Below are 17,742 nucleotides of genomic sequence, written 5' to 3'. Positions count from 1 at the left end.
AGGGAACTAAATGCCGTCTTCAAGGCTTAAGTACTCTTCAAACCGTGGATATTGAGCATCCCAGTGAAGATTCAATCCGACAACGCCACAACGCTAGCCTATATTAACAGACAAGGAGGTATGAGAGTAACCAGTCTCCAAAGTTTATGCACAAAAATCATGCTATGGGCACATGAAAATCTAGAAGCTATCTCGGCGGTCCACATCAGAAGTCAGAACAATGTACTGGCAGAAACAGATGTTCTCAAGCAGATTGGTCCCTTCATCCGCCTATTTTTCAAGGGTTGGTGGCAATAGTAGACCTGCCGGAAGTGGATCTCATGGCGACAAGACTGAATCGGAAAGTCCCTCTTTTTGCCTCTCTATACAGAATGGTTTTCCCTCCTTTTTTTTGGGATGGTCTGGAGATCAAGTGGCGATTCAACCTGGCATACATCTTTCCTCCGGTGTCTATGATTCCTCGAGTCTTGCTCAAAGTCAAGATGGACAAGAAAAGAGTACTGGCAGTTATCCCGTTCTGGCCAAACCGGAGCTGGTTTTCCCACCTTTGCCAGCTTTCGGTAACATATGGGGACCTTCCGTTGTCCGCAGACGTTTTGGAGACAAAGGGAATTCCACTCCACATCCTTCAAATGTTCAGATTGACGGCTTGGTTGCTGCAAGGCTGATCATGAAATATCAAGGTATAGACCCAGTTATGACTACTCTCCTCTTGGGGTCAGTAAATCTCTCTACATCAAGATTTTATCTAAGAACCTGGAGGAAATTTCTTGAATGGTGTCAGTCTCAAGGCCTGCAGTCTTCTCCTCCACCCATTCCGGTCATTCTGCGTGTTTTACATGTGGGATTTAAAGCGGGCCTCAAGGTTGCATCATTTAAAAGGGCAGATGTCTGCTGTTCGTCATTTTCTGCTACTCAATCTGGCGTCGGATCATTTCATTCGGAGATTTTTTGTTTTTAAGGCCATCACGATTAGAGACCTCCTGTTACATCGCTTTTTCCACCGTGAGATCTTACCGTTCTACTCAAGGCTCTATGCTCGACTCCGTTTGAGCTTCTCCAAAAGGTTTCACTTATATTCCTCTCCCTGAAGACAGCATTTTTAGTAGCTGTCACATCGGTACGACGGATTGAGGAACTCCAGGCTCTCTCAGCCTCAAAAGGTTTTTTCTCATCTTTCATCAGGACGACGTACTTATGTATCCTAGGCCGTCATTCCTGCCTAAAGTCTTATCTCAAGCTACTATTAGCCAACCTGTAGTCCTGCCAACGTTTTCTCCAAACCCGATGACACCAGAAGAAAGTGACTGGCACTGTCTAGATGTTAAGAGAGCTCTTACCATATACTTGGGGCGTACCGCTTCCATTTCGCTCATCTGCCCATCTGTTCCTTTAGTTCCATGTAAGATCTTCAGGTCAAGCTGTATCTAAATCTACCCTGGCCAGATGGCTTCCATGCCATCCGGCTGGCATATGACTCCTGTGGTGCGACTATTCCTCCTCCGATTAAGGCTCACTCCACACGATCCTTCTGTCTCTTGGGCCTCCAGGTCTTCAGTCTCTCCGGAGAAGATTTGTGAAGCAGCAGCGTGATCCTCATGGAACACTTTCATTAAACATTGCAGACTGGACATTTCCTCTGCTTCGGCAGCTGAGTTTGGACGTCAAGTCCTGCACGCTGTTCAGATCTAACTCCCTCCCTTTTTGGGGGGGGATCTTGCTATATCCCAACGGTACTGCCACTATACGCCGGGAAAAACAGTAATTTTACTCACCGTAAATTCTCTTTTCCCAAGTATAGTGGCAGTACAGGTTTCCCTCCCTAATTTCGTTATAAGATAATGTTTTTCCATCCTTTGGTCCTCTTGTTATTAACTGACTGCTGGTCGCCGGTATGTGCAGTTATAGGGTAAGGGGGGGGGTGGAGCTTAACCCCTTCTATCTTTTTTAGTGTTTGTCCCGGGGAAGAGAGCAAACCCAACGGTACTGCCACTATACTTGGGAAAAGAGAATTTACGGTGAGTAAAATTACTGTTTTTTAAATTTCCTTTTATTTGCCAACCTGCCCCCCCCCAGTTATGCCACTCTGCCCCCAGAAATGCTTTATACCCCCCCTATTTGCCACTCTGCCCCATGATATGCCTTATACCCCTATATTCCACTCTGGCATATAGGGGGTTAAAAGGCATATCATGGGGCTGAGTGGCATATAGGGGGTTAAAATGCATTTCTGGAGGTATATATGCATATCATGGGGCTGAGTGGCATATAGGGGGTTAAAATGCATTTCTGGAGGTCCAGAAATGCATTTTAACCCCCTATATGCCACTCAGCCCCATGATATGCCTTTTAACCCAGCATGTACTGGCTGCCTTGGCTTGATAGGAGTGTGATTGCTGCTAACAGCAATCACACTCCTATCAAGCCAAGGCAGCCAGTACATGCTGGAACCTGGGGATGATAGTAGTGGGATTACAGCCTCCCTATGCCATGCTACAACCCCCACCCCCCTTACACATCCATGCTATCACACACAAACACACATTCACAAACATTTAAATACTCATTCATTCCATTAATCACACATACTTCACACATTAATCACACATACTTACCCAAAAACCCTCCCCCACCCCCTTACCTGAACTGCAGATCTCTCACTCGAAGACTTCTGCAGGGGACCGGCTGTACCAGCAACTTCTCTGGCCCCGCCCCCAGAGGAGGGAGGGGGAGATAGAGTTCTGTGAGGAAGCTACAAGCTTCCTGTCCTCCTGCTTCTAACGGAAGAGACGCTGCTCGCGACCGGTAAGCAGCATGGCCCCAGCCATTTTTTTGGGGTCTGATTAGAAGACGACCCCGATTATAAGACGAGGGGTATTTTTCAGAGCATTTGCTCTGGAAAAAACCTCGTCTTATAATCGAGCAAATACGGTATATTGTTTTTTCACGGACAGATAGATGTATACCAATATTTAGTATGAATATTACATTAAAATAGTGGAAATATTAGAAAAAAACACATTTTGTTTCTAATATTTTTACTATGAAAATAGTCCCCAAACTAGTTTAATTGTTGAAAATATCACAAAAATATACCGTATTGGCTCGGATATAGGCCGCACCCGAATATAGGCCGCACCCGAATATAGGCCGCACCCTAAAAGTAAGCTGCTTTTTTAATGAAAAAAGTTTCTGCCCCCCCCCGAGATATGCTGCCACTCTGTCCCGAAGATGTACCCCCCCGAGATATGCTGCCACTCTATCCCCCCCGAGATATGCTGCCACTCTACCCCCCCGAGATATGCTGCCACTCTACCCCCCCGAGATATGCTGCCACTCTACCCCCCCCCGAGATATGCTGCCACTCTGTCCCCAAGATGCCCCCCCACCAGACTTACCGGTGCAGACTCCACGGGGTCTTGCGGGGCCGGCGGGGGACATCTACACATACCAGGTATTCAACTTCCGGTGCCGGCACTTTCGCCGTTTTCAAATTTTATTTTGAGAGGTCTATGTCTCATTTAGGAATGTTTAGCAGCTCACAGCTCAAACTACACCCACAAAAGTAAATATTTTTGGAAAGTAGACAACTTATCATGCAACCAGTTGTTCACCAATCTCTGGCGAAGGAGGGGCTGAATTTTTTTTTTTTGGCCCTCAAACTGCATTTGTGTCAAATTGGCTACTTATTACTGTAAAGTGGGGGGGATAAGGTTATGTTGACAGTCACCCAGAGCTTATCATCCTGCGGTGTGCTGCCCTCTTTACTAGAAGTCATGTTAGAAGTGTCATATTTGGGATCAATGTCTGAGGCAGTCAGTCATCAGAGCCAGATTATGACAGTGTAGGCCTGCTTGGCTGTATACAATTTAGCCGTTTTAAAATAAGAACTTAAATTATTTTTTTCCTTGCTACCTACCTAAGAACAAAATAAGCCGCCCACCAATTGAAACAGGAACACTCTTCAAATGAAACTAATGCACCCTCAGTTCTTTATCATCTTATCAACATACCTGGGAACTCTCCGAGTTTGACCTCGAGATTGCCGGGTGAGAGCTGCTCCTCCGGTTCTCCGGGTCAAGACCCAAATCCTCTGGGTCGCGGGAGCGGGGTCTTGACACGCCCCACTCCCCGCCCATTTCCCCTTTAAATGGGGGTGTTTCCTGCTGCCGGCAGTGTGCAGTCCTGGCCGCGTCCCCAAGGGAAGGCTCCAGGTAGCCGGAGCCAAGAAGTTCCCAGGTATGCTTATCAATGACCATGGGAATAAAGACCAACTTTATATTTCTCTACTATCACCTCACTCTAGTATGACAAGACAATGTTTTGGCGTTGGTTTCTCAAGGACACATGAGAACACTACGAGCAAGGAGATAGATTAATAGGAGGAGAATACATTGCTTTCTAGAAAATGGAGGTATTCATTCAAGAATACAGAATTGCATAAGTATTCAATCTAGATGTCCTTATTACGATACATCAAGCAAGATTAAACGGGTTGTTTTTCAATGACAAACAAAAAAAAACCCAAAACCTTTACTTTTTCTTGCAGTAATTACTGGGCAGCACCGCAATGGTGTCATTTCAGCACGGACTCGAATCGAGCTGCTCGCAGAGACTTTTCGCAAGAAGCAGCCATTTACCCACTTCCTGTCCTTTGCTCTCAACATGCCGGATATCCAAGAGAGATTTTCACAGTTTAAAGAGGAGGTCCTGTCAAAATGTTCCAAGGTAAAGAACCCCATTTATTATATGGCATCTAACTGTGCCCCATCCACAAGTTATATTACAAATTAAGAATATGTTTATAAATAATTGCGTTCTCATTGAGAGTATAGGTAATGCTAGTGAAAACATATAACCCTTTATGTTGAACACCCTCTCCTTTATTCTTCCTAATTGTTCCTATGTCTTAATCCAGAAAAGCAAAAATGATCTGGAATGAGCCATGTATCGGCTGGAATATGTGTATGGAATTTAAAACGTTATTATTCTGAACACTGGTGAAAATAATGCATTGAGAATAATACACCAACAAAAACAGATTCAAGAGATATTTATTCACAAACCCATATGTCTCTGATTCTGCTTTTGTGGCGGTAGGTAGCATATGGATATATAGGAATAGATTGCAAGGCAGAGCAATTTGCAAAAAAAAAGCACAGATCAAAAATGTAATCTCCATCAATTTACATTGGCAGCAGATGCACAGGCATGCGTCATAAAATCAGGATAAAGCCAGCTCATTCTTGGGATAGTAATTTGATATAAAGAGAAAATAAAAAGAGAAAAAAATGAGTCCTTTTGTTATCGGTTGTATATGATATTTACACATTTGTGAAAAGAGTTGAATGCAGTTTGTAATATAAGTTAATAATCTGAATAAATAAACTGTTGGTGGGGAGATCTGTCTGCATTTTTCTCCATTTAAAACATTAATATTAATGTTTAGAACATCAAAGTACATAAGAACAATTCAACCGATCTAGTCTGCACACATTTTTTTGTGCTGTCAAAACCTGCAAACCTCTTTTGCTTGTTGGTCCTCTTATGCTCTGCATTGCCTTATATCTGTCCCATGTATGTTAAAATGAACTACTGTGTTAAGCTGTACCGCTTCTGGTGGGTGACTGCTCCAGTTTTCGACTATGCCTCTTTGTTTTAGCATTTCTCCTGCTTTGACACACACCATAACCCTGCTTGAACTTTTAGCTACTTGTGTTACATTGCCTTAGCTGCAAAATTAAAAGAGATTGTTTTCCTTAAACGATCTGTTTTCCTTATTGGAAGCTTTAAAGTCTATTTACTAAGAGCTGAATTGACCTTGGAATAGATCGTTCTTTTTATCTGGTAATATTCACAAGTAAATTTTAATGGCAAACTTGGACCTCCTTACACAGAAACCTAGTACGACCCTTCGCTACCTAAAACCCTGGTGGGTGCTACAAAAAGATGTTGAACTTTTTTCAAAGGGATCTCACAACAACCGGTAGTTTCCTTCTAGTTCCATCTGTAAATGGTTGACTCACCAAGCACTCCTCTCCCCAGACTGTTAAGAGGTGTTGTTCAAGTTAATTTTGAAGTTTTTGTAAAAACTAACCTTAACTTACTACTATTTCCAGTATTTTGCTTAAGTTAGCACTCAAACCTGTATGGTTTCAGTTCATGTTTTATCAGACTTCACCTGTTTAGTCATTGGAGCCCCCAAAGTGTGTTATCACCCTACACTGTTGGCGTGTGTCAAATGTACATTCTCGTGACTCCACTGGGTAATGTTTCATTTTTTACCAACAGTTTCTTAAATAACACCAAACCTGACATTTTTACAGGCAACCAATTGTTTCTTTAGTTCAAATGGCAACATGTATTTTATAAAAACCTTGTGAAATGCAGAGAACCTCCTAAACATACAGCTCATGGGTAAGAATGTGGCATCATTAAAACAAACCAAAGTAGTTTACACAAAACAGCAGGGTGTTATAGTTTGTTTATTAAGCATGTGTTAAATAATTTACACCCACTTTGCTAATGTGCCAACAACTTGTCTTCTGTATATGAAACCACATGAGTTTTCAGTAAATCTATGCTATTAGCGTGGCTACGTCAGAATATGTTCTATTCTAAATTGGCCTAAAAACTTTGGAAGGTTTGTTACGTAACACATTCTTAAATGTTTTTTTTTTTAGCTCAGAGATCATTATGCAGTCGTCCATAGCTAATTCTGCAGGGTTGTCACAATCTAGGAGAGTGGTCAGCTTTTGTGGAGCATACCTACAAAATAGCTGCTTCACGGATAGCCTTGAGATGTGGGAAGATAGCACGTAACTCAGTCTCCAAGAAAGCAGACAACATACCTCTTCCAAGTTGATTTATTGAGCTTTACCATCAGTAATTTTACAGTAATTGGATTACAGTTTTCTCTTTCAAAGATAACAGTGTCACGGTATCCGGTTAACCGCAGACCAGGGCTTTTTTTTTACACATCAGGAGCAATTCTCATGTTTTTACCATGTCTCTGTTCACCTGTAATGTCCCTCTTACTCAATTAATGCACAAATTATATTTTTTTTTTCCAGAAAATGTAGGGCTTTATTTTGAACCATATTCATAAATGGAAGACATTATTTTGTATGAATAATATAACAATTTCCAAGAAATTTAAATATTTAGTACTGTTTTTCATAGTTTCGCATGTAAAAAAACTTGCACCCAGCTAAAGCTTATGGGGAAAAATGACCCTAGCATGCAAACACTCCTACTCCCAGACCAAAAACAAATATTTGCCACGCTGACTGCAGACTAGGGGAAGACTATGAGAGTCAGTGCAGTCTTCCCTCTTTCAGACTCTACCGTGACCTTGAAAGGTCCTCTCCCCCGTAATCATCCCCAGAGTCCCTTTGTCCCCTCATTCACTATGCCACACCTCTATTTTCCTTCCTCCCTGTAGTTCAGGTATAGATCAAACTAACAACACATGTAAACAACACTTGCGTTTATAGCATTTCAAGTATAGTCCAACAGAATAACACACAAACCCAGCTTTGCACGTATAGATCAACTGGGGATCACATGTAAACTCAGCACTGAACATATAGATCAAATAAACAACACATGGAAACAGCACTCCAGGTATAGGTCAACTAAAAAAGATTTACAAACCCAGGTATACATAAATAATGTATGGAAGCATATCAGATATAGATCAACAGAATAACACACTATCCAGCTTTGCAGGTATAGCTCAACTGGAAATCACATATAAACTCAGCATTAAAGGTAAACCCTTAATTACAGGCATAGATCACAGGTTGCACACCCCAAAGCCAGCCATGGTGTCCACATAGAACTTGACCAATACCCAGATTACACACACAAATTACAGCCCAGTCTGAGCCATCTTTGTCCCCGAACAGCCCAGCGTAAGACATCTTTGTCCCCAAACAGCCCAGCATAAGACATCTTTGTCCTCAAACAGCCCACCCTGTGCCATCTTTGTCCCATAAACACACTGCCCGTGCCATCTTGGTCCCCAAAGCTCAAACACCCTACTTGTGCCATCTTTGCCTTTCCCAAAATCACTTATATATCTATGATACACACAAAACACTTACACAGTCACTCATTCAATTCATTCAAACAATTATTCATTCTCTCACTCATTCATACAAATCATTTACACATATTCATTAATGCATTCTCACAATTCATTCTCACCGTTTACCCACACATTAATTCATTCATTCTCTAATTCATTCACACAATTCATTCATTCTCTCCCATTCACACATTTTATCCACACATTATTTATGCTCTCACTCATTCACACAATTCATCCACACAATTACCGTATTTGCTCGATTATAAGACGAGGTTTTTTTCAGAGCAAATGCTCTGAAAAATACCCCTCGTCTTATAATTGAGGTCGTCTTGTAATCAGACCTCGATTAGGTTGCCAGGCTGCTTACCGGTGCTTTGGTCGCGAGCATCTTCTCTTCTAGCAGCAGGAGAACAGGAACCTAGTAGAGTGTCACATAACTCTGCCTCCCCCTCCTTCCTCTGGGAGCGGGGCCAGAGAAGTTGCTCGCACAGCCGGGCCCCTGCAGAAGATTTCGAGTGAGAGATCTGCAGTTCAGGTAAGGGGGTGGGGGAGGGTTTTTGAGCAAGTATGTGTGATTGTAGAATGAATGAGTATTTAAATGTTTGTGAATGAGTGTGTGTGTATGATAGCATGGATGTGTAAGGTGGGTGGTGGTGGTAGCATGGCATAGGGAGGCTGTACTCACACTTCTATCATCCCCAGGTTCCAGCATGTACTGACTGCCTTGGCTTGATAGGAGTGTGATTGCTGTTAGCAGTTTTTTATATATATATATATATATATATATATATATACCTCCAGAAATGCCTTTTAACCCCCTATATGCCACTCTGCCCCATGATATGCCTTTTAACCCCCTATATGCCAAACTGCCTCTAGGTTTTCCTTCTTACTTTGTACAAGATTAACAGTTACGCTATTTCTTACATAAAGGCAACCCTTGCTCCTTTTTCTGCCATTTCTATCCTGTCTGTATAACGTATCCTGCTATGGCAACATCCCAATCCCATTCATTGTGCCAGGTCTCAGCTGAGTTTAGTGGCATGTGAGAGGAAACTGAGGGTTTCCATGTATTTCTTTAATGGAAAATTTAGTTCATATTTTAAGGAGGACTGTACATGAGGAAAAGAAATGCAGAGTGCTTACACGTCTTCAGTAAAATGCTTCATACCAGGGAACGACTACAAGGTAGTGATGAAACATGGAGTTTCCCTAATGAGAAAAATAATGCTGCTCTGTATACATATGACAGAAGCTGATCTGGTTGTGAAATGCCACCCAGATGCAACTCTCAAATTAAGGAATGCTTGTGTCCCGCGCACTTTTCAAGAAAGGATTATCCACCCTAAATGCTTATGTAATATTTAGGCCCCAGCCTCTGACCAGCCATTTTAATTCCTACATTGGGATGTAGAAATAAAAGAGAGCACTGAAAACCTTTTGCTGTGTTTGTTCTGTGCAGTAGGCCCTTGGCAGCTGTAGTGGGTTTAATTTTCTGCAGGCTAATTCATTCTCTCTGTTTAAAATTGCCTTCTTGTATGGAGTCTGGTGTCGGTGTAAGCAGAGGTAACCAGTGATCAGCATCTCCCTGCTGAGAGGTTAGGGTTCCACAGCTGCTGCACTGATAGAATATGTGCCATGTACCTACAGAAAGAGAGGCCTAGGGATAACATCTCCATTATATTCAAACTGATCATTTGTTAAGTGCCATCAGTATTACTTATCCATGAAAACATTAGCATTGATAATGCGCAATGAGCTTTTATGAAACAAGCTCCATGTAATTTTTCCAATTTTTATTCATCGTCTCGAAGGGATTGCTTCTTGATCAAACTACCTTATTTCTTGGAAATTACATTCTAAGCTCTGTTGGACCTGATCATAAAAATTGGATAGCAGATATGTACAAATTTCTGTGATATATAAAATGTTCATGTTCTTGTGGAGGATTTGTAAAATGTGTGTACTGGACATAGTCTGAGTAAGACGTGAAAATCACTTATAATTATGAAACTCTGAATATTGAAGCATTACATGCATTTGTGCAAAGTACACTGATGTACAAAGATATTGTAACACTGTACTGCCCCAGAGAGGAGATTTGTTTGGATTTTGTGCACAGGTGCTGCTCAATTCATGTATATGGGCCCTTTATGTGGAGCAAACTGAGAGCGGAGTTGGCCAATGCTCCACTTTAACAGTGAAAAATCGATGCTGTATTTTGACTATTCAGTCTGGGATTTTCATGAACCCTACAACATGTACAGGAAATATACATTTCAAACCCCCTGAAGCCTAGATGGGTGAGAGGAGGAAAGTTTCCCTGTGTCAAAGGCAAAGAGAGGCCCCCGTAAGTACCTGCCTACGCCACTAAATCGCTCTTCTCTGGCTTTTGACTAAGATCAATTGAGTACCTGTGAGAAACGGAAACCTTGGTCCTTTTGCCTTAAGGGCAAGCAGATTTCACAAAGCCCTTTATAAATTTTAGAGGCCCCAGGCACGGTCCACCAGGACACTTGTCACGTGTATTTGCAATTTTACTTCTCATGATTTTATTTGGTAAGTGCACTGAATGCACTTGGACGCTTCAAACCTGTGCATTTTTGATTTGTCTCCCTCAATTAAATATGCCCTAGCCTATGGATGATGGTGGAGTGATATATTTTTATAATACCAGCATACCTAGGAACTCTCCGGGTTTGACCCGGAGATCTCTGGGTGAAGCACTGGTTCTTCGGTTCTCCGTGTCAACGCCCGATTCCTCCGGGTCGCAGGAGTGGGGCTTTGACACGCCTGCTCCCCGCCCATTTCCCTTTAAATGGGGTTGTTTCCCATGATGTCAGCGCGAATGCCCACTGGCATCAATGGGACTGCCCACCAATGCCAGTGGGAGCACCCCCTGACGTTAGTGGGCAGTCCTGGTCGCGTCCTGCAAGGGCAGGCTCCGGGCAGCCTTAGCTAAGAATTTCCCAGGTATGAATTCCAGCTATTGGCTCTGGGCACTATACCACTCGAATTCACATGCCTCTCTAGCACATTTTTTTTTTTTTTTAAATATTATTCTTTATTAAGTTTTTACAAAACTGACAACAAGACAAAAAACAGAAAATTACATATAATACATTGAAGTGATGACATACAAATAGTACATACACATTCATACATGAATATTTAATATATGTCATTAGGTTACATAATATTAAAAATTTTAAATATTCATACCCAGTGTTTCCTTGGAGAAAGGGGGAAGATTGTAATTCACGAGGCCAAAGTAGATCTAATAAAAGGCCATCGAAGCAGTGCTTTGATTATATTTATGCACAGGGAGTTATTAATCAGTTAACTGAAGCCATTTCTGCCAAATTAAATCATACCTCTCTCTTGCAATCGCTTCTTTAATAAAAAAAAATTTCTCTACATTACTTTGTAGATTTATTTGCGTTTTAATTTCTTGCCAGCTAGGTATATCCTGACTTCTCCAATGTCTAGCAAGACAGATTTTACACGCCAAAAGTATGTTAACCCATAGGATCTGATCATTTCTATCGATATCTGGAAAGTCTAAGTGAAACAAAAATCTTTGCGGGGAGAGTTCCAAATGAGACCCAAACAATTTTAAATATAACTCAGATATTTTTATCTTAAGTTGAGTTAATCTTTGGCACTCCCACCAAATATGTTTGTGCGATCCTATTCCAGTTTGACACCTCCAACATCTATCACCATTATTTGGTTGAAATTTCACTGTACGTGTCGGGACCATATACCATCTGTTTATAAGTTTATAAAAGATTTCTTGAAGATTTATACAATGGGTTGCTTTTTTGGTAAATTGCCATATTTTATTCCATGATTGAAGAGGAATAGAAATTTCCAGTTCTTTTTCCCATTGTTTGTGTGCTTTAGATTTATCTAAAGGCTTATTATCTTTAAAAAATTTCAAAATCTTAGACAATATTCCACTAACAGTACAAGAAGTAATAAATTTCAGCCATGGGTTATAATCAGGTGGTGGATTTGATGTTAGAAAGTACTTGAGTCTAATGTATTTAAAGATTTCTCCTGACGATAGTGTGTATTTATTAGTCAGGAAAGAAAAAGAAACTAATTGTCCTTCTAGATATAGGTCGCCTATCTTATCAATTCCTAAGATTCTCCAAGTTTCCAGAGGAAGGTCGAGTATAAAAAATGATAGAACCTCTAAAGGACAATTTTTTGTAAATAAAATATTTGTGTCCAAATTTTTTTTTTTAATTCTATAAAAGGAAGATAGAATATCTGTAATTATTAAACTAGAGAAATTTCTTTTCTTAAATTGGGTTTGAGGTAACCAAAAAAGTAGAAAAGGATCGAGATTTTTAAGATTGTATTTCTCTATATTATACCAACCCAAAGTATTTTTCTCTTTTTTAGTACCCCAGGCCATCATAAAGGCTATTTGAGAGGCTTCATAGAGTTCTTTTATGTCCGGATAGCCTAGACCTCCATACTCAATAGATTTTTTAAGAAGCTTTGAGGGTAGTCTTACTATTTTTGCTGCCCAGACAAACTGAGAAAATAAATTTTCCCACTTAAAAATAATATCATTTGAGACACAAAAGGGGATTAGACGAAAAAGATACAGAATTTTAGGGATTATATAAGCTTTGAGGATATTAATACGGCCCATCCAAGAGATTTCTAATTTCACCCAATTTGCTAGAGAAGATTTTATTTCCAAAAAAAGTTTCTTGTGATTTAAAGTAGAAATATCCTCCAATACAGGTCCAATTATAATCCCTAGATAATCAATGTAATATATATGATCATTATTTTGAATGTATCTATGAATTACCGATACTTGAGACTCAGAAAGATAAAATGGGATCATCTGGGTCTTTGATAAATTGAGTTTATAATTAGAATAATTTCCAAATTTTTCTACTCCTTTTAAAAGAGCAGGGATAGATAATGCAGGTGTAGACAATGTTAATAAAACATCGTCTGCATATAGAGTAATGCTATATTCATATTTATCAATATTTATCCCCTGGATATCAGAGGAATTTCTGACATAAGCAGCAAAGGGTTCAATTGTTAGGGCATATAACAAGGGAGCTAACGGGCATCCCTGTCTTGTACCGTTATAAATATAGAACATGTCTGAATCTAAGAAGGGGCCTTTAATCTTAGCGGCAGGAGATGTATATAAAGCCATAGTTAGGTCATAGAAAGGACCTGTTAAACCAAATACTTGAAGTGTTTGAGCTAAGAACTTCCAGTTAACCCTATCAAACGCCTTTTGGGCGTCAAGAGCTACTATAACTGAAGGAATTTTATATCTATGTATGTGTTCCATGATATTAAAGATTTTACGCGTGTTTTCCTCACCCGCCCTACCAGGAATAAATCCTGCTTGGTCTGGATGGATCAAATCTCGAATTACTTGGGCCAATCTAAAGGCCAATATCTTAGAGTATATCTTTATATCTACATTAATAAGAGATATTGGCCTGTAATTAGTGACCATTGAGGGATCTTTTCCTGGTTTCGGGATTGGCGATATGCTCGCCTCAAGCATCTCCTTTGGAAAATTTCTTCCCATAATAATTGAGTTAAAAGATTTTGTTAAGACAGGGGAGATTACTGGATTCAAAGTTTGAAAAAATATGGCTGAAAAGCCATCCGGGCCCGGAGCTTTCCCTCTTTTTAAATCGAGGATTGCAGTAGCAGTCTCCTGAATTGTAAATGGTTGATTTAATTGAGCTAATTTTTCTGCTGAAAGTTTTGGGAGATGCAAGGTCTCTAAGAATTGTGCTATATCAGTAGTAGCAATCTTGGGGTCAGGTAAATTATACAAAGATTCATAGTATTGTTTAAAGGCATTACCTATCTGTGTTGGTGAAATACAGGTTATTCCATTATATATAATTTTTTTTATTCTCGTTAATTGATTATGTGCCTTCAATTTGTTAGTAAGATTTTTCCCTACTCTATTGTTTCCATAGTGCCAAATAACTTTCAATCTTTGCATTATAGTTTCAGTTTTAATTTCAAGTTTGGTAATTATTAAATTCTTTATAGTCTCTATTTGTTTTGAATAATCCCTGGATGGGTACTGTTTATTTGTTCTTTCAAGTTTTGCCAATTCAATATACAAATCAGCAAGTTCTTTACCTCTCTGTTTTTTTATCCAGGCACCTTTTTTTATTAGGAAACCCCTAAGAACACATTTTAAGGTGCACCATAGATTTAGATCTGAAGTTTCATTATTATCATTAAGCTCCAAAAAAGCTGTTACTTGTTTTATCAAATCCATTTTATCAAGTTCTGTTTTCACATTTTATTGTTTTGTGCATGGGTGGTTTATTTATTTTTTATGCGGTTTATGGACTGAAAATGGCTTAGTGAGGCCAGGTCATTGACATGCTTAGGATTTTGGAGTGGGAGTGGGTTGTGCCTTTCTGGCACCACCCCTCATTGAAGACTTAACTGGGTACTAGTGATGGGAAGTTCGGATCATTAAAGTGAATCGGATCATTTCGATTCGTTCACTGAAATGATCCGATTCATGATCCGGATCTTCGGATCACTCAGTGTGTCTGCACGGAGTTACTGTTTTCCAGTAACTCCGTGCAGGCACACTAACGATTGGCCCCGCCCCTTTCATTATGAATCCTCCCCCCTGCCTCCAGTGATGTCAATGAAGGCAGAGAGTCGTTCAAAGATTCGGATCTTACAGGGATCCGAATCTTACAGTGATCCGGATCACTGTAAGATCCGGATCATTGTAAGATCCGGATCATTGTAAGATCCGGATCATTGTAAGATCCGGATCTTTGAACGACTCTCTGCCTTCATTGGCATTCTAATCATTAAGAGAATGTCACCATACTGTTATAAATAAATTCATTAATAATCACTGCCCCCAGGATTTACATTCCCCTTTACCTCCAACTGCACCTTAAGCTAACTTTATTAAATTAATTAAATTAACCCTCACCATTAAATTAACCCTAAACACCCCATCAACCATGACTGCCCTAAAATTAACCCTTAACACCCCATCAACCATAACTGCCCCCAAATTAACCCTAAACACCCCATTAAGCATAACTGCCCCTAAATTAACCCTAAACACCTCGTTAAGCATAACTGCCCCCAAATTAACCCTAAACACCCCATTAAGCAAAACTGCCCACAAATTAACACTAAAGACCCCATTAAGCATAACTGCCCCCAAATTAACACTAAAGACCCCATTAAGCATAACTGCCCCTAAATTAACACTAAAGACCCCATTAAGCATAACTGCCCCCAAATTAACCCTAAACACCCCATTAAGCAGAACTGCCCCAAATTAACCCTAAACACCTCATTAAGCATAAATGCCCCTAAATTAACACTAAAGACCCCATTAAGCATAACTGCGCCCAAATTAACCCTAAACACCTCATTAAGCATAACTGCCCCTAAATTAACACTAAAGACCCATTAAGCATAACTGCCCCCAAATTAACCCTAAACACTTCATTAAGCATAACTGCCCCTAAATTAACACTAAAGACTCCATTAAGCATAACTGCCCCTAAATTATCCTTAAACACCCCATTAAGCATAACTGCCCCCAAATTAACACTAAAGACCCCATCAACCATACCAATTTATTAGGTAATTTATCTGGAGTACATGCAATTAATTTAGGGGCAGTTATGGTTAATGGAGTATTTAGGGTTAATTTCAGGGGCCGTTATGGTTAATGGGGTCTTTAGGGTTAATTTCAGGGGCCGTTATGGTTAATGGGATCTTTACGGTTAATTTCAGGGGCAGTTATGGTTGATGGGGTATAAGGGTTAATTTTATGCTGATGACTGAGGGTTAATTTAATTAATTTAATAAAGTTAACTGTAGGTGCAGTTATAGGTAAAGGGGGGCAAACTCAGGGGAATCTAAATCCTGGGGGCAGTGTGAACATTATTAATGTATTTATTTATAAAAGTATGGTATCAGTGATATTCTCTGAATGATTCGAATCTCTGTAAGATTCGGATCCTTGTAAGATCCGGATCCCTGTAAGATTCGAATCATTCGACTCTTCGGTTCATTCGACTCTTCGGTTCATTCGACTCTTCGGTTCATTCGACTCTTCGGATCATTCGACTCTTTGAACGACTCTCTGACTCTATGAGTCATCGTTCCTGTGAGAATTAATGAGCTGTAACCTGACCCCAGAGTGCTCTGCAGATGACTCACAGCTCTAGGATCAGGTTACAGCTGCATGATGATTCACAGACTGAACCGCTACAAACGAATCGTTCAGTCTAGTGAACCGACTCATCCGGATCACTAAAAAGAACCGGATCAAATGAACGATTCGTTCATGATCCGGACATCACTACTGGGTACTGAGACCCTAAAAGACCTGGCCCTCCCTTGATTTTGGTTTGCGAGGGAAGGAAGGGGCTGCATATCACCTATGGGGAGTGCAACTGATTGGAGACCTGGTTTACACTGCACCTCTCCTAGATTTTTCCAGTGGAGTAGTTTTACAAATAGAAAATGACTTTGTTACGCTGGGAACATGACATGCAGTGTATAAATATACACTATATAAAAATAATAAACCATTTGCTATTTAAAAGTTAAAGTAAATGGAACAAGGTCTGTATATGTTAAGATAATTTCAACTATACGAGAACAGGATGTTGATCTCACCATTTTACTGAGAAGAGGAAAAGAAAAAAAACTATTTACTGGCCAGACTCAGCCTTTAGATAACTTGCAATGATTTTACACATTCTTTTATGACCCTATCCCACAACCAATCTACATCAGGAAAATGGTGAGACTGGATGGACTATATGGTTCTTATCTGTCATCAGATTTCTATGTTAAAGTGGGTGTTTCAGGAACATTAATTGGTCCCTTTGAATACATAGAGGGATTGAAGAAAGTACAGAATGAACACATAATTCAAAAGATGAAATGTTAGGGCAAGAGGTCATAGTCTTGGTATGTAAGTGAAACAGCCTCCCAGCAGAAGTGATAGAGGTTAATATGGTGTATGCATTCATGAGATGGCATAAAGCTATCCAGAATGCAAGACCAAGGACCAAAGAAGGTTGAAGGTTTTCATAGCAGGGACAAATGGGCTGAAGGGTTCTTATCATCAAATTCCATTCTTACTTATTTATGTGTATGTGCGTCTCTCTAATGCATCCATGTACAATCAATCAGGAAATGACATGACCATCAAGATGGATGCGACTGCAGACTGGCTATGAGTCAATAGACGTAATTGCTCTTGCTAAGTAACGCTCCGCACAAGTTTACTGCAATTAATCTTTTTTTCAGCCCTGATTTAGTATTACCTTATGTGTGGTGACAGCTATGTATTAGTTAGCAGAAAAGCTAGAAACATTTAGAAAATGCCTATCCATTGTATATTTACTAAGCAATCGTCAACTGAAAGAATACATCTTATGTCAGTTAATTTTGCTTACTTAAAAATCACATACTTCACATTTGTTTTTTCGACAAGTGCAAATTGCTTTGCAATGCACAAGCTTTTATGCCCTGTTTACCCGTTGTACAGTGCTGTGTAATATGATGGCCACCTTAATTCCTATGGAAGCAGTAAGGGTGTACTTAGTTTTACAAACATGGCT

The 17,742-nt window shown here is 40.0% G+C and overlaps 1 protein-coding gene across 1 annotated transcript in view; it reads left to right on the top strand.

The window, feature by feature from the left end:
• The window catches only part of ASCC1 (activating signal cointegrator 1 complex subunit 1), a 105,630-nt gene that overhangs the window by 20,552 nt on the left and 67,336 nt on the right, over positions 1–17,742 (top strand). The window contains exon 5 of the mRNA XM_053450068.1: positions 4,550–4,728. Coding sequence (XP_053306043.1) covers positions 4,550–4,728 — 179 coding nt within the window. The remainder of the gene's footprint in view (positions 1–4,549; positions 4,729–17,742) is intronic.

Source organism: Spea bombifrons, chromosome 11, assembly GCF_027358695.1.
Source record: "Spea bombifrons isolate aSpeBom1 chromosome 11, aSpeBom1.2.pri, whole genome shotgun sequence".
NCBI lineage: Eukaryota > Metazoa > Chordata > Amphibia > Anura > Pelobatidae > Spea > Spea bombifrons.
This window is presented reverse-complemented; position numbering and strand designations above follow the sequence as displayed.